The 23,081-nt window shown below is 38.9% G+C and overlaps 1 protein-coding gene across 2 annotated transcripts in view; it reads right to left on the bottom strand.

Moving 5' to 3' along the window:
* The window catches only part of LOC124154317 (homeobox protein PKNOX2-like), a 559,395-nt gene that overhangs the window by 6,449 nt on the left and 529,865 nt on the right, over positions 1–23,081 (bottom strand). For both annotated transcript variants that reach the window (XM_046527977.1, XM_046527978.1), the window contains exons 4-11: positions 20,363–22,003; positions 11,226–11,397; positions 9,940–10,284; positions 7,360–7,690; positions 5,156–5,298; positions 4,252–4,317; positions 3,911–4,058; positions 1,426–1,563 (exon numbers count right to left, since the gene is read on the bottom strand). In XM_046527977.1, the coding sequence (XP_046383933.1) occupies positions 1,426–1,563; positions 3,911–4,058; positions 4,252–4,317; positions 5,156–5,298; positions 7,360–7,690; positions 9,940–10,284; positions 11,226–11,397; positions 20,363–20,784 (1,765 nt within the window). In that variant the 5' untranslated portion in view covers positions 20,785–22,003. The remainder of the gene's footprint in view (positions 1–1,425; positions 1,564–3,910; positions 4,059–4,251; positions 4,318–5,155; positions 5,299–7,359; positions 7,691–9,939; positions 10,285–11,225; positions 11,398–20,362; positions 22,004–23,081) is intronic.

Below are 23,081 nucleotides of genomic sequence, written 5' to 3'. Positions count from 1 at the left end.
AGTCATATGGTCATACTTCACCCCTTACAGTCGGTTCTGCATACGCCGTACACGATAGTTTCAGTTCCCAACCTCACTTCATGCGAGTGGTTCCCTACTTTCCACTGTGGGTAGACTTCAAACCAGCGAGTGTTTTCAGTGTGGGTTTAATAAATTCAGGTTTCATTTTTAACAGTTTTATTTAATTCCTCTTAGGACCATGGCCCTTCTGAAGGAGCAAATGAGAACTTAAAAAATTGAGCTGAAAATAATTGAAGAAGAAATCAATCCACGGGAGAAGCGCATGAATATTGCAAAACGACCCGGGTTTCTGCTAACGCATGACAATAGGGGAGGGGGAAGAGAGAGATACCTGATGAAAATAAGAATTCGAGAATTATGTGGGCATGCCACTGCTGATTAACGCAACATTTTTCACACTTTACTCGATTACCTCAATTATATTAAAAATGTAATACCTATCAGAAAGGAACATTTCAGATGGTAGACTGTTTGTGGCCCATGTGTGATCCATTTCACAACCAATCACTGTGGCAGCAAAAACAGTTGTTTTTGGCACAACACACACCTTGATCTCGTAAATGTGTGTACTTGAAATGAAGTTAGATAGATATGAATTTTTACATCAGACAGAAGTCCATCGTAACAGTGTAAAACACCGGGACAGCATGAAAACATTTTTAACGAGGTGACATGTTCCATTAGGATAATTGAAAGAGGTGTTAGTCGGATCAACAATATGCCCAAAGCGTTTCCATAAAATTCAAATAATTCAATAAACAGGTAAATCCTGTATGAAAGCTTTAAAGAATACTACAATTACATACTGGCCAAAATCCTCCATTCCTTACTACATAGGCAATCAAATCCTGACTTCCCTGTCACATAGGCAACCTAGTCAAACCTTTCCGCATCAATCGATTAACCATTTTCCTGCATTGGTTAGTTTTTTCATCCACTCATTTGAAAAATGATAGATCGAGCTTCCACTGAAAATTGAAAATCTCAGCTCTGCCTCATCATTCTTGCAATACGAGAGGGTTAGAACTAAATTTCAGCAAATACATGGCTGTATATTTCTTTCAAGTCATGAACTCTTTTACCCTGAATCCTCAGAAGACGCTGGATTGTGGGAAGGATTAATGCAATGAGGATCTCATAATGAGATCTATTCATCCCCTAGGTTAGCATTGGTTCAGATGTTATTGGAAATATAGAATCTTGAGCAGTCATACTGAGGTGCTGCAAACTACCACCAGCTAAACTTGAGGGTTATTGTTTCAAGAGATATTTCCCATGAAAGAAGAGGAATATTGATTTTTCTCTCAACCTCCCGTGAAAGTAATGTTAGTCCAATTTTGACCAATACAGAGTGCATTGGAATTGCGGACAGACCCGTACGCCTTTTCCCATTGGGGCCCTCACCCATGGCTCCTCCCCTCAGCAGTCCACCTGGCCCACCACCAGCACCCCCTATGAGGCCACCTGACCCCAGCTGTGGCTGCAGATTTGCTATGTTCTCTGGCCAGAACCTTTGAGCTGCCTGCTTCCCGCTAGCTCCACCTAATTTGTAAAAAAAAACTGAGTGAGATGGTTGCTGTTTGGACACATTACATTAAGCATAGCATATTAAGATTGACTTGACTACTAAACATTGGAAATGGATATTTTGAGAATATGGCTTTTCTCTAAATTTAATTTTTTTAAATATGTTAAAGAGGTTCATTGAGGCCACTTTCAGACGAGACGAGTTTTTGCCAATTGCCATTCACTGCAAGGCGCCGTGAAATGTAAAGAGCTGTCTCATCTGAAAGTGGCCTCTTAATTGAATTATGAATACATTATTTCCATTCCCAAAATCTGCAAACTAATGAAACAGTAAGGAAATCTGTGAGATTTTTCAGAAACTACCACAAGGCAAAAAGTCACCTTGTCTGAAAGCAGCTTAAAAGATAGCATTGTGTGTACTTCACACCGTAGACAGTGCAGTGCCAGACCGGATCGAGATGTGAACCATGGAGACCACGGCAGCCATCCATGGTTCAACTGACTTGTTTGAAGGCATCCGTAGAGACCTATGGTTATTTCAAAGCACAGCACCATGCCATGGACAGCAGCCGGCGAAAAGTTGTCTGGAAGCGGCCTAATTTGCCATTTCCTAGTCATTCGAGCTAGAATGACTATCTAATCTAAATTCAAGAGCATTCATTCATGGCTAGCCTTTCATGCAATCTATTCTTTGGGCAAAATTCCTTTAATTCTGTAGGTGTATTTTTTACGCATAAGACATGTGATATTGTATTCTAATATGCTGCCTAAAAACTGTGCTTGTTTGTATTTTTTCTTGTATATTTATGCACAGTTGATTTTTTTTTCGACAAAGGTCTCCGCATCTTCTGAATTCTATTGACCAATAAAATATTATCATCATCATTTAACCCTTAATTGAATTATGAATACATTATTTCCATTCCCAAAATCTGCAAACTAATGAAACAGTAAGGAAATCTGTGAGATTTGTCAAAAACTACCACAAGGGAAAAGAGAATCTTACACAGTTTTTACATGAGATAGGTTGGGAAAAACTTAAGAATCGGATGCTATGCAACAGATGCCTCTCAGACTGACAAGAAGACCACCATCTTAGAGCTATACAATATTTCCAGGTGCTATAGAAATGTTAAAATAAGAGAGATTCAACTGAAAGGGTGGTTGCATAGGAATTTCTTTTTTCCTGAACAAAGTAGGGCTTTAACAAATGCAAGGTTTAACTCAGACAATCAAGTCTCTCATAATGGGTACTTGAATTCTTTTAGTATTCTTGTACAGGTTAACAGGCTGATTTCCTAGCATTTCCCACCACACACCTTTTGAGGTACCTTGAGGGTTACTATGTAAATATGTATAATGTAGATGTAACCAGAGTACTCCAAGGACTCTCCTTTTATCCTTTTCCAATCCTACTCTTCCTTCCACCACAAACTATCTCAAGGCAAATATTTTTTCAATCAAATGGGGGCAAAAAAAAGAGAAATGAAATTGTAATAATCATGCTCAGAGATATGAAAACAAGGATATCATTTTCAGGAAACTTAAAAACAACTACAACTGACTCCCGATTATTCGGCTCCAGTGTATCGGATTATCTGTTCATGATTTTCACTCTCGCTCAATATTTTCCGCAATCTTTGTAAAAAAAATAAAATCACCAAAATCACTGCATTAATGATAGAATGCAACAGATTTATTATTTCCATTTGAATCCCCTTTGAAAATCCGAAGCGCACTAGCTGCATTCACAGGAGCACTGTGTTCCTGTTTTCCAAGCCTCGCAGTGTGGGACTACACTCCGTGATCACGGATACACTTCCCGCACCAGTTGCAATCCGGGCAACTAGTGTAAAAGGCCTGTTTACACGGTACATTAACATGTACGGGGTTAATGTCTAAATGTATGAACCCGAGAATGAATGCCAAAATGCACCGTGTAACCACCCAACTTGTGCAAATGCATGCACAGAATATAGAACCTGTTCTAATTTGGTTCATGCATTCGCACATGTTCTGTTCCAGTCCACAAAAATCATTCATGCAAACGTGCATTAACTTGTACGATTTAATGTATCGTGTAAACAGGCCTTAAGACGCGATTACGTGGTGTGGTGCCTGACAGTGTAGTTTCTGACGTCGAGCATTAGTTTTGAAGCAATTGTGCAAACCACTTTTCTGTATCTGTGATCAAACTGCCACAGATGTGTGATTTTTGAAACCAGGCCTTATGTGAAATTTTGGGTTATCCGTGTTTTCCAATCATTCGTGCCATCTCTCCCCATCATTAGCCCAGATAATCAGGAGTGTGCTGTATTAACAAATCAACACTGCTAATTCATAAGGGCTCATTTGCTCTTACCTCCAAGTCCAGTTCCCACAGCTCCAACTGTACCTCCAATACTCTTGGCTTTCTTCGCTTTATGAGCTGCAGCTGCTGCTTCAGGGTTTGAAGCATCTAGCATTGGCTGGAGGATGCGACGGCGAGCATTAATAAACCAGTTGTTTACCTAAATGCCCAGAAAGAAAATCACCTTTACTAATTTGAAATTCATTGATCAGCCACAACATTCATGGATTTCAAAATGTGATTATTCACTATTCACTAAATGGCTTTGGTACGGTATACTAGAATCATTAACTTTCACAAGACAAAGGCAGCTTAATTAGGAATACATACTAAGGATATATTTCAGTACTTACTTGCAAGAGAGTGAGGTTAGTTTGAGCAGCAATCTGTCGTTTCTCATCTTCAGTAGGATATGGGTGCTACGAAAGAAAAATAAAAAAATAAATTTCAAATTTTGAAATTAATCATAGCTACTCCATAAACCCATTTATTCATTTAATTTGGGAGAGGCAATGGCACTTCTTTCAGTTTGAATTAGATGTTCAACTTGGGTAATTGGTTACATTCCTTTGGGTAACCCTTAAAAGAATAACAGCATGGTTGCTCAAAACGAAAATTAGTACATTTGTCATCTCCATCAAATAACAGACAACATACCATCAAATTTTCAAATTGATTAATAAATATTTATGATCTCAAGTTGATTGCTGCATTATAAAGATGAAAATACTAAAAAATAAAACAACATTGTTATTTTAGATTAGATAAAAAAAATTCGGACCCAGAATTGAGAGTTTTATCGGTCCAAAATCATTTAGTGTTAAAGCATTCCATTGTTTTTGCTGCCTTACTCCACTGGTATTATCTTATGCTTTTGTTCACACTTTGCATTGACAAATTAACAAACACAGAAGTGATGTCTAAATCAAAATTAGACTTAGTCAAGCAAGACAAGTCAAAATGGCAATGTGATATCCATGTCAATTGATGAATTCAGTAGGTAGGTGAGACATTTTTGGCAAAAATTAAAATCTGCTGAATTTAGTTACTCAGTCATGAGAGAAAACATGAATCTACTAGTTTCTGTCTCCTAGAGCATTATGTTCATTTCAGTAACCCATTTGCCTATTTGAAATCAGGTGAATGGCTATATATGTATTGTGCAACACCCATAGAGATTTTAAAGAAGCATTGCGTTAAATAAACTCAAAAATTGAAATATTGTACTTAAAAATGTTAACAACAACATAATATTACCACCAAATGTTGGAAGAGCCAGGAGCGCATCACGCTAGTAGCGTGCTTTGGCAGTACGCCTCGCTTCTGCTTCTTTTTGCCTAAAAAGTCTTCTTCGTCATCAGCAGAACCTCCGGGAGTGGTGGGAGCAGGGGACAAAGAACCTGCGGAATATCACAACCACATGAATAATAGAGTGAATACTCTCTGGCTGGTATAGCTGAGCATTTTAACACTTTTTTATTACTATAAATCAGAGCTTCTGCAATCATTTAGTCAGCTGGATTTTAATACATAGAATGGGAAAAATGCTTCTTCTAATTGGAAAGTTTAGGAAAACACTCAATTTTCCAGCACTGCACATGAATCAAGTGCAGTACAATTCATATACCAATGAGACAAAGGCCTAAATGAACCTAATCATCTCAATATAAGTATGGTAATTTTCTTAGAAATCCTTTCTACTGGATAACTCATGTAATGGTGTATGATATTTTGCCACTACTTGGCAGAGATTTATAAGGGCAATATCAATTACATAAAGTTAAACTGTGCAGGGTGAAACGAAACATTCCTTTGGAGAAATTGATGGTGGAAGAGGTACACTACTTCCTAACGAATAAGATCAGAAAATTTTCTAAATTCAACTACCCTTGAAAATGTGTATTTATTAATTGGAAATGTTTAAATGATATTTTCATGATTAAATTAATTGACTTCAACTATGATGGAATTCACTCTGAAAAGTAAAGTGAAATATGTATGTATATTTTAAAAATTAAAACGTACATCGTTTTCAGCCAATTAAAATGGAAAGCATCTGAGTAAAATAAATAGCCTTTGAAAATATCAGTTAAAGCTTCATTGACGTAAAGAAAACTTTTTCTCCAAATTCGTAAAACACTCATTGCTCCAGGTACCAAATGTGATCAAAGCACTCATTAAAATTATGCCCTCAATTAGAACACCTGAGATAGGATTATAGGACTATGCTAAGCACGCCAAATGACAGATGGGATTGCTAGACTTCAAGTCCTCCCCAAACAATACCAAAGCAGATATGGGGCTTATTGAATAACCTTGTCCACGACTATCTAGATTTGAGCCTGGACCCCTACTGCGGGAAGATAATACTAAGCACCACACCAACCCTATGATGCTGAGTGATGATCTTTAAGCCCATTAGCCATACGTGAACCCCAAAACAACTTCAAGCATCCCACTCAAACACTTAGCAATACATTATTTCAACACTTGACTGCATGGTAGGCAAAAGTAAGTTGCCTTTGTAGACCAATATAGTTAAAAAAGTAGTTCATCAATTAAAAATATGCATTTAATTACAGTTGCACGAGTATTTATAGCTTTCCCAATTAAAACTTACAGTTATCAGACACACAAAGAAAGTTGACCTCTGGTCAAATGTCAACTGATTAAATTGATCCCATAGCCCGAAAAACTTGAAATAAAATTCCACTCTGTACATTACTCACTTTTTACTTTTTTGCTGACAGTGTTTTCATCCAAATTGGTAGTTTTATCATTCTGTAATACTAAGATATAGAGGGAGAGAAAGGAGAGGGTAGAAATTCAGTGAGATTTTGATTGGAGTGATGACTAATTTCACTTTTGATGAGATGAGAAATAGGTAACAAAAGGGGGGTCATAGATGTAGTGTATTATGAATCCTCTTAACCAGTCTCACCAAAAGCAATTTTGGTCATCTCATACCTCATTTTATCACAGACTTCTGTTATTTCCCTTTCCTTCCCTCTCTATTCCTTAGTATTTAAGGAAAGGTAGGAGACAATTTCTAGTGTCACTTTGTAGACGGATTTGACATGATAAATCAAGCATTAGAAAAACTCCACATCTATTTAATAAAAAAATCAGCCCTCCTTTCAGCAACTCAGGACCATTTTCTAAGCTTGCAAAGATATGTTCCTAGGAAGTTACACTGAGTTGTCAAAACACTGTTCAGTTTGAATTAATTATGTGTAGAGTTTAACCTGTGTATAACTCATCATGAATTCATGAAAAAGAACTACTGTTTTTTTTTGTAACCTTAATGATGATACCTTGTGTAAAAACCTCAGTCAATAAAAACTTTAAATGTGTACAGTATGAAGGGAGATTTATTTCCCAGTCCAGCAATTCCACAAAAAACAGCCTGAAACCTAAAATTGTGGCTAACAATTGATCACCATAGCATGGCGATATCTCACCTTGGAGTAATGAGTTTTCGCTGGGAGGAGGGCAAGGATTTGCACCAATCTGAGAGAGGGGTGTGCTTCCGTGGACCAATCCAGGGGATGGGGGAGCAGAGGGGGCTCCCGACGAGAGCTCCGATCCTCCACTACCAGGTAAATGGACAGGAACAACGACTGGTTGCGCCACCAGGCCCTGGGGAGTCTGGACCATCTGGTAGCCTGCTGCGGCCGTGGGACCAGCAGCCACCCCGACCACCCCTGGCTGAGCACCAAGATGAGGGTGATGATGGGTGTGAGCAGGCTGTTGGCCTAGCATGCCAGCCTGCCCAGGGGCTCCAGTGGCTGCCTAGGGTGAAAGCACACAGATTTAGGAAATCACATCAACCCAATCACAGGGTGTATTCAGCCTCTTAGTGCTCACTCTACCACTGGGATATTTTAGCAAAGAGAATGAGAGCTCAAGGGCAAGGCCGTAGCCAGAAAATATTTTTGGGGGGGGGTTTATGGTATAGTAGACAAACAAAAAATATACATATTTATTATAAACCCTTAAAGGAAAATATAAAAATATTATTACAAAATTGAATTTAGCCTTCTAGCTTTTTTTTGCAGCGACCAAATGAATTAACTCCTCGGTGTCGATGTCAATTCTGCGGTCCCTCAGGAGGTTCATAAGTCACTCACCTCTACTAATTCACAGCACTATTATTTCACTCACTGCTCTACAACTACCCACACTGCACCTACAAATTCGCTTAGATAATTATTGACTTAAGTCACATTGGACTACTAGATGTCCCTGCGCCGCTATATAATATCGTGGTGTGAGCACCAAGCGAGCATAAAGTATCTATTTAATTTTTTTTCATTTCGGGGAGGGGTATCAATCCCCCTTGATCCCCCCCCTGGCTACGGCCTTGCACAAGGGGAGCCCTTTGAGGATACAACACACCAGGACCTGCAACCAAGTCAGAGATTAATACGCCCAATCACCCAGGGACGGGGCGGAGAGGAGGGAAAAAGGAAAGAGGCGCCGCCGGGATAGGAGCCCGATGACACCTCTCGGGTAGGCTAGGGAAGGAAGGGATGGGACGGGGATAAACACCTCAACGCTATAGAAGCGAAAAGGGCCCACTAAATAGCGAAACCAGGCAAAGCCATTAATGTGCCAGCAATTTTAGAGGATTTTCCTTTGAGGAAGAATAATCCAACGATCAAATCGCTAGATGGGATATTTTAGCAAGAAGTGCAGACCATAACTGAAGAAAATGTAGGGCCTCACAATTGCAAATAATATGTAGTTATTTTAGTTTTCCGGCCTTGCCTGCCACACAATAGGTTGCATGCTAGATTCCCACCTGGGTAGGTTGTCCTTATCCAGGGCATGGATGTTCATGTACATTTAATTGCTAAGCTAAAAACCATGATATGAAGGGCCTATCATGCTGTTTTCGGTGGCACAGGAATAAATTAATAAAATTAATATAAGAGTTAAAGGAATAAAAACTTGACTTTTTCCACATTTCTGAGTGGTTCATTTTTTTGTCCAGGACCATACGTATATTCAATATGAAGTGGAAGAACTAGGCAATTATTGATTCAAAAATTTAAATTTCTTGATAAAGTGGAGAACTTGGTCTCCTCCATCACTTGGTGGAAATCTGTGCATATAACCAAGCAATAAAAATTCTTGGCTCTTTTCCATACGCAATTAATGACAACTAACCATAATTTTGAAACTATTTGCCATCACAAGGAGTGTCAAAAATCATGAACTGTGTATTACATGGTTGAAAATGTGGTTGATCCTCATTTTTTGATAGTGGAAAAGAAGCTAAGGGATGGTTCTGACCACCCAAAATAATTACCAGTACAGAAAAAAAGGAATAAATTGCTGTGTGTGGGATTTGGGATTTTTAAGCATATATATGTACGCAGTTAAGTCCTGAAAATCCATTTTTTTCACACAAAATTAAGTCATGTGGTTTTAGTATAACCTCAAGTATTTTCACTATGAGCCAGCGCCATATCCAGGATAGGGACAAGGGAGGGCTACATGGGGGCCCAGCAGTAGTGGGGGTCCGAACAAAATTACTATTTTATCTAGTGTAAATTGGATACCCAAGAGGGGACCATAAGGCCCTCTAGCCTCTCTCTGGATACATAATGAAGATACACTTTTGTGTGTTCCACAAGAGTTTTTAATACCGACCCAGGTTTCAGCAGTACACACTGTCATTATCAAGGTGAATATACAAAAATTTGCGAGCTTATAGGAGAAGTAAACCCACTGACCTTGAGGAAACTATTCCTCGTTAGCTTTTCCCCTCCCACCATCACCACCTCCTCCCTGTCTTAACCCTCCTCTCCCTAAGGTACATATAAGCTCGCAAATTTTTGTATATTCACCTTGATATGTGTACTGCCGAAACCTGGGTCGGTATTAAAAACTCTTGTGGAACATTCAAAAGTGTATCTTCATTATGTTTCCTGTCAACAAGTTCCACCAAATATCGCCTTCCAACCTTAAGCTCTCTCTGGATCCGCCACTGCTATGAGTGAGTGGAGAATAAAGAAAATGTGGGCATACTGCACCTGGATTCCTTGCTGCGCCTCCAATGGATGCTGCTGGTGATTTTGGGGAGGAAGGGAATGCTGGGAAGCCAGGTGCATTTGGTGATAACCGTTGCCGTGGTGCAAGTCCTCGGGACTCCCTCCGCCCGTGCTTCCCTGGCCAGAGCCAGCTGTGCCATTGCTCCCACCACCACCACCGCCCCCATTGTTGTTGTTCTCATACGCATAGTCCGAGCGCAAGAGATTCTCGCTCTGCATCTTCCCCTTGAGGCAGGTGATGTAACGATTGCAAAAGTCCTTGCACAGCTCCTGAACCTTCTCCAATTCCAGTAAGTGGATTCGCAACACCTGGATAGCTTTGATCATCTGTAAATGGATTAGAGGAGAAAGGAAATAAAACACAATTACTCACAAGAAATGGCTAAAAATCTGACAAGTTTTTTTATAAGATCTTATGGTTGACACACTCAATGTAGGATGCAGATTAGATCATCTGTCAGAGTTGAGTCCAAATTTTATTTTTGACCCCAATTTTGATCCCAAATCTGATATCAAGATCCAAACCATTTGCACATAATGGAAGAAGGTAGCCAATCAATATTCACATGCATTATGAGGGTCCAGCCAAGAGTAATTCTGGGCTATCTGCAATGAATGTAGTGGAAAAGTGACCACCTCAGCAGATGAATTTAACAATCCATGAATTTAGATGACACACAACACACAATATAAAAATCAAGCAGTGCTAGTAAGGAGCACCTTCCCATTAAGATAGCAAGTAATTACTTTGTGCTGTTCTTTGAGACTGTTGAGCTGTTCAACAATGAAATAAGAAATTGAAAATTTTAACAAGCTTTTGGGAGAGATAAAGACCAATTTTCCCTAAGATATGGCAGCAGTACAAAAACAATTCTTGGGTTTAGGGTCATTCTACTTCTCAGTACTCCTTCAACCAATTTGTTAAAAATACAAATGACAATATCTTGTGCACTATACTCCACGGTTAATAACTTTGAGTGTCAATAATGGAAGTGACATTAGAGTAAATCTTTAATTTTTTACACATGATGGCTCTCCATGATAATTTTTTTTCAAATGGGTAGCCCATTCAAGAATTCTTCAACACTTAAATAATTTAGCAATAAATTATGATGATTACTAAAATAATTCCTCATAAAAATATAAAAATGCCATTTTGGTTCATAAAATGAGAAGCATAAGAGAAATTTCTTAAACTGATGCATTAAAATTCCTCGATAATTTTAATTTTGAAGTATAATGAATCCACAATGACCATATTTACTTACAAGGCCATCTACTTCAGGGTCATTGACAAGGAAGGGTTTTCTATCTCTCTCCTGGTGCTGGACAAAAGCTTGGATGTCCATGTTGAAGTTTTCTGAGTTGGGGCATTCAGCAGACTGTGTGGCCTGCTCGCATCGCTCAAAGAGAAGAGCTAAGAGAGGGAACAGGGGATGCCTAGAAGGAAAAGGGAGTTACAGTCAATTACAAACACATCATTAAAGTAAATAGTGACATCAAAAACCCTCACAATATTTATGCAAAGCAATAGCTTCATAACAATTCAAAGTTGATTCCACAACTTGGTGGATCAAGAAAATGTTTTCAAATAAACAGATATATATAGTCTAGGGACATCAAGTCCTTCAAGACCCAGATTGTGTACACGGCTATGGACAATAGGGTGGATCAGAAAAATCGATTTTTTTCAAATCCATCTGAAAGTTGTGGGACCGATCAAAAATAAGGCCTGAAAATTTTGAGACCTCTAGGTGAACCCCTGACCCTCGCTCAAATGCAATTTAGGGGGGGAGGGTCAAAATTCAAAAAATATAATATTTTATGGTCATTCCCAATAGATTTTGCCAAGTTACTACCCTTAAAGACTAAATAATTCGTGCACTTTGATGTATCTGCCACCGTTTAGCCACCAAATTCCTAATTTGAGTCTGCGAAGAAAATATTCCAACAACCACGCAGTGTCGCGGATACAAGAGCGGCAGGACGATCCCCTCCCCTCCCCGCTCGCTTCTTCCCCTCCCACGCCTAGAATACGGCAAAATTCATCCCCTGTGTGTTGCTAGGAGGGCGTTCATCTTTGATAATACAAATCGGAAGATGGTGGAAGGTAAAAAAGGATGCGTAGTGAGACAACTTGTCCCTTATTAGGCACCTCGTCGGCGTTAAACAAATCGATGTTACCAACTTTTAGTGAAGTGATGAAATATTTTTGGATCCAAGAATGCAGGAAAGGAGCCTGTGGTCTATGAGAGGCCTCTCGAGAGAACAGGCCTTATTGTTGATCGGTCCCACAACTTTTTTTCATTGGGCGAGATGGATTTGAAAAAAATTGATTTGTCCGATCTGCCCTAATGGACAACTAAATAATTTTTGTGCACTTACTTCCATTATTTTAATTTTTATGTTATCATCAAAAGTTACACGACAATAATTAAATATATGCACATTCAAATAAACTTAATCCAAAATTGGGGCATATTTGAGTAAGTCGTAGTAAAAAAATCATGAAATTAATTAAATATTTCAGGGAATAAAGCCTCAATACCATCATACTATTCGTAGATGAGACTCCTTGGGGGTCATAGAAATTCCATGAAGCCATTTATTTTTCAATAATTATTAAATTTATTCCATGATTCCAGATGAAATATATCACTGAAAACTTCAGTCACCACCTCAAAAAAAGGGAATAATGTAAATATCCCTAGAGACATTAATTCCAGCATTGTAACTGCCACTAAAACTTACTTTAAAAGTGTAAAAAAAACAAATTACATCCATAGTTTTAAACTTCAGTTTCTTGAATTAAAATGTCTTAAAACGGCAAGACTTTCAGTCCCAAAATACCATGATGATGTACAAATTATTTAAAGGAAGTGGTTCCAAGAATGTAGAACAGTAAAAGGAGGTGAGGTAAAACCTTGAGGAAAGCATTTTTTCATAAAAAATAATGTTCTTGAATTTCTATTTTACAAACTAAAGCAAACCTGTGATATGAACCACTGACATTTTTACACACAGCTGGCAATGAATGAAGATCTAACATGGTAAATATTCGTACCGAAGAGGAAATTTATTGAATGAAAATATTATTGTAGTAAAAGTTACAGACAAAAATAATCAAAATATGCATAATAAAATAACATTAACCGAAAATTAGGGGTATATTTGAGGTAGTTGTAATAAAAAACGAGATAACAATTAAATATTACGGAATAAAGCCTCAATTCAATGAATAAGAGCAGTTTTCTGTAGATTTAAAAAAATCTCAAGGAGAATAAAGATGAAATCAATGACAACCATGGTAAAAAAGGAATTTTAAGGAAAACACATATTGCAAAAAAATCGAGATGGACAAAAAAATCGCTGAACAAGGGATAGTTATCCATCACTTCAATTACTTTTCGCGGCCCTTGGCGAAATCGACACTGTAGCACTTACGCCGAAAACCGAAACCAGACGAAATTGATGAGCGTTAAAACGCCTTGCGCTGCACAAAGAAAGCTCTTCGAGTCCCAAACCACAAAGCCGCAGAGCGGAGGTCGGAATAATGTTCAAAGAGATCCCTCGGGAGAAAGACACGGCTGTGGGAGCTACACAAAAACGGATACACCATATTGGCCCGACATCAAAGGAGAATTATCGTTTTTTTGCCGAGATAATTATAGTCGTCACGGAAAGAGGATGCGGGATTTTTTCTATCCCGTAGCCACAGTTGAGGGAGGCATATTATGTAAAATTAGTCACTAACCGCCTAAATTTCGAAGAACGACAACGTATGGACGCATATGGAACCTTTATACAATTTCCGGCCCTCAGCTGACACAGCACTGGTAAAATTTACAACTCACTGTTAAGTATTTCGAGACAGTTCATGTATAATGCTTTCCCTTCATGAATTGTGCTACCACACGCGACAGTGCACCATGGGTCAATTTCTTCGACTTTTCTTCAATGGGCATCATCGTCTAAAAATGTTACTTTCCACGCCATTGACATTGTTTTTTATGATTGTCGGCGACAAAAATTTCATAGACGTGATAAGCTTCTATTGTCAATTAGGGGCCAAGTAATTCCTAGGGTTACTTGCCAATTTATTTGAAGGCCGCGTACTTACAAGCTTTAAGAACTTTATACAGGGTACGCAGGAGGAATCCGCCAATGGAACACGAAGGAGTATAGGATGCTACACTCCGAAGTGTTATAGGAGGACACTGTCAATAGGTGCTTCAGGAGATAGCAGAGGAGACAATTTTAAGCATTTTATGCCCATTACCATGGGGTCGCAACTCCTTAGATATTATGGCAACGCAAACATTTTTCAATGCACTTTTCATTTACCATGAAATCAGTTTTTATTGGTTATGCAGCCTTTTCGACATTTAACTGAATACTCTGGATTTTTAAGAACATTGAATAATTAAGGTTGGACGAAAGTGTGATTACTTATATTTGTCTGAAACAATCTCAAAATGTATGAGATTGCGCAGTCGTATTTTTGATACACGCTTGAAGCTCTCGTTTAATTAAGCGACCCCATGTTTATTAGTAAAAAAATGCTTAAAATTGTCTCCCTTACCACTTCCTGAGGTAATGCAGATTCCTCCTAAACCACCTCTCCATCACATTGTCTGAATTCTACCATCACACGCAACTGCACAACAAGGGCCTATTTCTTCCACTTTTCCCCACTGATAAGAATAGGCATAGCTACCTATATAAATGCTACTTCCTACGCCGCTGATATTGTCTTTACGAGTGTCGATGGCAAAAATTTCATAGGCTTGAAAACCGTCTATCGACGATTCGGGGTCGTTTGATTCGTTGGGTTGATTGCCAGTTTACTTTACTTCCGCGTAGTTACAACGGTAGATTTGATGCTTTTGGCGTTTACATAGCTTACCAGCTGATAAGTTTTGTCATTTAACGTCACTTAAAAAAGCACAATAATTACTGAAATTTCTTTGTGAAACTTGCTCAAAAAATGTGACTAAGATATGTGGTTTTAATTTTACATATTCGAGGACATGCAAGTAAAAGATGAAGTTAATGGCGGGACAAAAATGTAGTACTGCGCAGCAATACACGGTTGAGCTGAACGTGGGAATGTAATATATACAACGATTAAGTTAAGAATTAAAGAGAGAATGCAGCTGCGGCAGATGTATAAATAGTGAATAAGGGTGGCTAGATTAAGGAAAGCGAGAAAATTTTGACAATTGGCCAGGGAGGTGTGAGAAACAGCTATTTCTGTTAGTTATGCCTAGAGAAGGGACAGAAAAATCTTAAACGGCCGCAGAAGCCAACTCAGAGCGATGATAGAGGCTACAAAGATTTAGCCTATAATTCTTATCCACACTATCCACTAACTAAGTCTCCAGATTGAGAACCGAATCAAAAGCATTAAATCTTGCAGATAAATACAGCACGAATTTGAAATCAGGATTTTTTTTTCAATACTGAGGCGTTAATTCAATTTTTAATTCAAATTTTAAAACAATATCCCATAATTTTTCCAAAGGAATATGGAGTATATTATGCATTATTGAAGCTCTAGAGTATACTTCTGATGCACGATCGGCGATTCAAGTTATTTACCTCCGAAATGTAGAGTAAGGCCTCGAGAGAATGTTAAGTACACTCTTTATAAGCGTAAAATATTTTACTCTTATATATGAATGAAAATGTGGTACGAAAGGTGAAAGCCTAAGTAATTTCAACTATCTCGATGCACAAGACTGCAATTAAAACTATAATTAAACACGCATTAATTCTTGAAGACTAAAACTCAGGTGCTTTCTCTATAATAATTGTATTTAAACCAACAACCAACGAAATTAACTGATTTTGGCGCGACTTGGTGGAACGATGAGATACTCATGGTGAAGCAAAAACCCAGTACTGTTCCACGAACTTTTATTTGCTGTCAACTAGTTTCTATACTTTTCTACAACTAGTTTCGATTTCAACTAGTCAATAAAATACATAGTAAATCATAGATCAAGACGAACTTTGTGGTATTTATTTATAACTAATGCCAATTGTCTTGATAATGGCGCTATAGTCGTCGAAACTAGTCGACAGTTGATGAAAGTTTGTGGAACAGTACTGGGTTTTTGCTTCACAAGGAGTATTTAAACTATATTATAAACATACCGTTAGCTAAAAAAATTAAATCTCTATTCAGTGAAACGAAAAAAAATCAACAGATTTGAGTTCCTTGATTTTATGCAATGCAAAAAAGAATTACAAAGGATCTGTACATATCTAAGTCGGGTGGAATTTTTATCGAGGCAATTAACGTGAACTTGAAAGTCAATAAAATACATAGTAAATCATAGATCAAGGCGAACTTTGTGGTATATATTTATAACTTTACGCATATAATATACGCTTTTCTTTCAGCTACCGTTAACGGCTTCGAAAAAGAGGAAATCTGAGGCCACTATAAGTTCTTCGAAATAAAATATTTAAAAGAGAGGAATAAAAACGATGATGAGAACAACCTCGACATTCTAATCTCTGTGTGAAGTGAGGCCAGCAGTTGCAAAGGCACGCGAAAATCGTAGCGTTTAACCGCAAGTAAAAAATCACTACTCGTCCACGAGCGACCGGTCGGGTAATTATGGGCACCGTTCAATATTATCGCCCACGAATGAATATATGTATATTCCTGTTTCAAATCCAGCCCGTTTTTTGACGCTGAGCCACGAGCTTTGACTGCAACGACTGAAAAGCGGAGATAACTCCGCTCGGAACGCGTAGATTTCACATAAACGAAAGCGGAACTCTCCATATCTCGTATCTTTTCCCCGACAGTCGGACAAAATACGGCCGTGCACCCATCCGAGCCAGGAAATCCAGATAAAGTAAGCCGAAAGTATGCGGCGATTATCTCTCGTGAATTGGAAGCGGCATTTCGCGCCAAAATCGATGGTTTCCGGCGAGCATATTTTTCACTCACAATCACATCATAATCACACTCCGCCACCGACTGCAATGAGGTCCATCATTTTCACCGGACCACCGAACTAATATAATTGCTGACGGCATTCAAAGAAATATCTCGTAACTTACCCACGCCAAATTAGCTTTCAACCCGATTATGTAGTTTCAGCAAACCTAGCAGAATCATCATACATCCTCAACATTATGTCCTTGATGATGACGACACAGCTCTGACAGTTACGGGCATCGCATTAACCATGGCCGAGTCAACTTCTTTTTTTTCCAGGAATTAAATCTATCACCGCACCCCCAATTCTATATTAAGCACGTTGAAATCCAATCTTCTGCAAGGTGCGTAATGTGGAAGAGGATTACTCAAAGCTTTCTGCAGCATTTCTTCAGAGAGTGTGAGCCATAATTGAACACGCTCGGGGAAATATATAAAATCGAAGTACCAACTCAATTCCGCACTGCTAATGAGTATACGCGAACATATACTTACTTAAATGGGAAATTGAACATATTAATTATAGTTGAACAATTGGGAAAACTATTTAATGAAAATAAAACAAATTTACGCACTATATCACTGAAAATGTCATGAGCAGTCAAGAAAGCATAAGGTTTTAGTTCAACCGTACATTAACATCGAAAATGTGTTAGGCGTCATCCATAAAAAAAGCGTCATAAGTACTTTCCAAAAGCCTTACTGTACTGCTGCGTTTAGGACCGATTCGTTAGAACGAGATAAGTCAGTGACGACAATAACTTTCCATTCTTCTACATGTAAGGGTATTTGCCACCAATAATTCACAACGTAGGCAACGAATCAAAAACAAAATAATGCACGTGCGTCTACGATTTATTTATTTACTTTTTAATTAGCGGTAATTATTATATTTACTTTCGCGAGTGTATCAGCATCTATTTTATTTCCATTTTTGCAGGTATACTTTTCCGAGTTCGGTATTTTTTTCAATGCCTTCAAAAATTTCCACGACCTATGTAACTGAGGCATCACTGATGTTAACATTTTATGGTGGCTACAAATGGCACTATGCGATGAAACCAGTTGCCCGCAAAAATAATGCTGTGGAATAGTAAAAATATGAGCAAAAATACAACAAATTAAACGAAGTGAATACTGATATGATTGAATATATTAATCAAAATCGCAGATAAATTAAACTTAACGAAGAAGCACTTGTTTGAAGGGTGCCATGCTCGTCAGGTAAGTTCTAAAACCTTAGAGTGGCATTTAAAAACAATTGAAAATAACGGTATAAAAATTATGTGGCTTATGAATTAGAGTCTTTGTACATTTTGCTAGTAGTTCCTTCGCTTACACAATCTCATGAGCTACATTATCACTACCATATTTTAAAAAATAACCTCATTTCAACTCGGAGAGCCATAGATAAAGCTTAAAGAGTAAAAAAGTAACTTTTCTCCTATCTACACAAATTTACTAAAACCGACCCAGATTTGAACAGTATCTATCATCGAAGTAGATGATTGACCAATCATTAAGGATTATTTATGCATAAATAAAAAAAATAGAGAAGATTGAAACAAATGTTTTAAATATCACGAATCGTCCAAACGCACCTCATCAATTCTCCCATTTCAACTTAATCAAAATGTGGATAAATTAAACAACCGTGCTGTTACTGGGTGGGGTGCTCATCAAAGTTATGGTCGCTAGATGATGGTAATTAGTACAAATAGTTTACTGATCCGGGGAGAATGGGCAGGATCCACTACATTGTATAATGCAGCGATAGACTATTGATGCTTCCAATCACAAGTGTCGATAAAATTGAGCTGTTATGCAAAACACGTTCACGCTGAGGAGGGGTTATTAGTCGTCAGGGTTATGGAATGTCGCAGGTGTTACCTGTCCATTAATTTGACGTCATTATGAAGAGGGCGGTTTGGACCGGTTTGACGACAGAGGGATTAGCACCATCGACAAAAACCACCACTCAGGAGCAAGCATGAAGGTGACTATTAATTTTTATGAATTAGCCGAAATGGAGCCGGTTCACAGCGAAATCTGTGTATATCTCGTATTTATTCGACGCGTTTTTAATAGTGATTACATTTATAAATATAAAATGACTAGGGGAAAATTGGCCCGGCCTGGGAATCATATTTCGGAACTCTGGTACTGGAGAAAATATACACCGATGTAGGCATTGATTGATTCATGTTTACATCATAAATAAATGATAAATCGTACATTGATAAATGTTCATATTTACATGGGTGAGTTTAGTCGCCAAATGTAAATTAACATAAAGTAGGATTAAAAATCATTAAGGGTGGAGAGAAATTGCCACACGAAATTTTAACTCTGAATAGCAGATGCCAGTAGGAACCAAAATTACTCATGATGTTTAGATCGAAAACTCACCATTTTTAAAAAGCAAAAATTTTGAGCCAAGCTCTGCTATTGGCCGCGAGTTTGCCCTGTTGCCGGATGCTCTGGACAAAGGCAAATGCAGGCAAAGCTTTCGACGTCATGAGTTATTTTTTTTGAAACTTTGAACCAAGCGCTCCGATTGGCTGCGCGTTTGCCTCGTTGCCGTATGACGTGACGTCGAGAGCCTTACTTGATTTGCCTTTGTCCATGGCATCCGGCAACAGGGCAAACTCTTGGCCAATAGGAATGCTTGGCTCAAAGTTTCAGTACTTAAAAGCTGCCGCGTTATTGGCCTAAACACCATTATTAACTTTGGTTCCTCCTGGCATCAGTTATTCACAGTTAAAATTTCGTGACACAGTTTGTCTCCGCCCCGTATATAGGGGCCAAATTGGACCTGGAAATTTTGAAAGCCGCCAACAATAATGATATGATAATGCTTAACAAATGTGTTGCTCCATCCTAAGCTCCTCTATTATCCATACCTTTCCCACCACATCCCATGGCCAAGCCTTACCGTGACTCGCGTCTCTGACGTCAACTAATCACTCCACCTTTCCCCACCTCTCTTTATTCCCTACATATAGACTCACGAATATTGTGAACTTTGAAAATGATTGATTTGCAATGAAAAGCTGGGCCGACAGTATATTAAATAATCTTAATTTTTTTGGTCCAATTTGTGATTCGATTCCAAAAAGTTACACCCACAAATAAAAATCTATTTTATTTAACATTATGAAAGCACTTGTCTATTTTAACATTTCTTTATTTCTGCCGACGCAGGTTTTGGCGCATAATGCCATTTTGTAGGTACTGAAAATTTCATCATGTGCCGTAACCTGGGTCGGTTGAAATATACACATAGAAATATAGACAAGTGATTTCATTACGTCAAATATCAAAGATTTCCACCGAATAATTCGGTACTTATTTCGCTGGAAACTGTATCTTTTACCTATCTAATTGCCATTTTTTTGGACTAGAAAATTATTGCAGAAACTGGCCTAAAAGTGCATCTATACTCACTTGTAGACGGCCCTCTTGTCCGCCTCGAACTGCGCCTGGTCCTGGACGACGGCGTAGTGCGGAGGCGGCGGGGCTTGCTGCGGCTGCGCGGAAGACGTGGACGAGGAGGAAGAGGACGAGGAAGAGGAGTCGTGCTGGCTGGGCGGCTGCTGCGCCGAAGAGGCCGCCTGCTGCGCCGAAGTCTGCTGCCCCGTGGTCATGGCGATCGGCTCCGACTCCCGCCTCCGAGAAGAGGAGGGCGGCGGCGATCCGCCAGGGTCCTCGGGGTCCGAGGGCGAGGCCGAAGCCTCCCGCACGACGACCCCCCGGTGGCTGGGAGCGGCCCTCAGGGACGTGGATGCCGGGAGGCCGCGCAGCCGGTGGTGGAGGTGGCCACCGAGGTGGAGCGGGTGGCGCCGAACTTCTACCCCTTCCTCTTGCATAACAGACGCTACTCCACGACCCACCCTGACTGACTGGACCCGGGACACCCACCAACGAACCCAACGAATTCAGGGAGATCTATTGGGCCGCTTGCGTATACTTTTGGACAATTTTTCTTCTTTGTTTACACTCTAATTTCAATATATCTTCACCTCGAAAGCCCCTTCCAAAAGCTTTACACCTGCTCGTCTTCTCTACGTTAATAAGCCGACAACGGTCACCTCGGCATCCTTTTTTTTAACGGTTCAACTTCAAGAATCTTTCTCCTAAAAACCTTTACTTGGAGCGTTTATTTTACGCGTCCTGTTTATGCCAAAATATCAGGATTACTTTGCTGTAAGGAGCCCCAAAAAATCTTAACTGGATAGGTTTTTACCAGCACTTTTGCTTAGGCGAAAATGTAAGAATTATTTCGCCTCATTAAAACTTGAATCAAAACTTGACTCAATCCCGCACCGTCAGAACTAGAAAATGTTGCTAGAGGAAGCTTAGGGACCTCAACTAGGACTTGACCCTTCTGATCACAAGAAAAATTCATGAACTTCCAAAGGGTTTGAACGAGTTAGCTGCCCTGGATTATCACGCGATTTTTTCAAATAAAAATACAAGGATTCCTTATCATTAGGTAACCCTCAAAATCTTCTCCTCAAACACAACTCGGAAACTGTAAATATATACTAAAGGAAAAGATTGCTGATCCCTGGGAGTTGGCGAGCCTTTTTAATACTCCTTAGGATAAAAAGGGATATAATTTCTCTCTCTTCTATCTCCAAAGTGAGTACATGAGTGACGTCCTTCGCATTTTGCTGTTCACTTTATTTTATTTCGTATCACCTTATCTAACATTACTAACTACTAAGAGTATACAAAAAATTTATCAAAAATTTAAACAAAATTCTTTTGTTATATCTCCACAGATTCTTACTTAATAGTATATCTTAAATACGAGTTTCTTTCGTAATTGTACTTTATAAGAGGCACCTAAACGTATACATGAATTTGCGAGAAAAAATGGCTTTTTTTTTAGTTGTATACCAAATTTCCTCGAGTGACTTGTCTAGAAGCGTATACTAGAACGTATGACTTGGCCGTATTTCCTTCAACTAATCTACTAAATCGATTATCTATACAGCTTCGTCGCAATCTTCGTCAATGGCGTTCACTTTTGGCTGAGAGGCCTTCTTCGTCCGAGGAAGATGCCAAAGGATCTTCTTCCATCTACAAAGAAAAAAGAAATTACACGTTACAAATTTTTGTCAGAATTGTATGCGTACAAATTAAGCACAAAAGCACTAGCAAATATTGGTGAATATAATAAAATAAAAGATAAAAATACTTAATGAACAAATACAAAATGGAATAAAATCAATCAAAGCCAAGCAATGTTTACATGGCCCATCTCCAGGCCGCTATTCATCCACCGATGACATATAGAGATGATACACCACTAATAATTATTAACGGTTAAGGTAGGTTTGCAAGAACCTTTATGCGAATAACCCAAATCTGACCCTCCCCCCAAATAGTACTTATCCCTTTTACTCACAATAATGCCTGTTCCATTAAATTCTAAACTCTTCCTTCCTCTCCCTCGCTTACCTAACATCCTTCCCTCCAACATGGATTTTATCATTCTCTCCCCGCTTAGGCCTCGCTCCATGCAAACCCTCTTTTTCCTCCATATCTCAACAGGCAAACTTAAAGTAAATTTAAATCAAGTGAGAGTTAACGATTGAAAGGGATTACAGCGATGATAAACATTGCTATGCATTAATCACAATTTTTATCCACGAGAGCGGATGAACCTCAAGGACGTAACTCAGCGTAAGTGGGTGCACCTCACAGTTGGAATAGAGTATTGAACACACAATACATGAGGTATAGATTGGGGACCCATTGGAACTTGGAGACTTTGCGCTACGTTCAGTTCATTTACTCCGTTAACTACTGACACCTTCCAGCGCGACTTGAAGTATAGAATTCCGGAGCCGAAATATATGACCGAAACGGTAGAAACCACTTAATGAAAAAAATAAATTCTCAGACATCTAAGTATAAGAATTTTTTCTCACCACGGAATAAATATGACCAAAAACACACCTTAAATTACTACGCAAACGCGCCGCCAATCTCATAACAATGTGGCTGGAAGTGTAGGAATAAGGGCGCAGCTAGGAATTAAGGGAAGAGGGGGTTATAGGCGCAACTGATGCTGGGGGATCTGCGGGTTTGGAATACCCGTCAGGGTAAACGGGAGGTGCGGGGGGCCTCCCCCAGAAAATTTTTCAGATAAATG

Source organism: Ischnura elegans, chromosome 2, assembly GCF_921293095.1.
Source record: "Ischnura elegans chromosome 2, ioIscEleg1.1, whole genome shotgun sequence".
NCBI lineage: Eukaryota > Metazoa > Arthropoda > Insecta > Odonata > Coenagrionidae > Ischnura > Ischnura elegans.
This window is presented reverse-complemented; position numbering and strand designations above follow the sequence as displayed.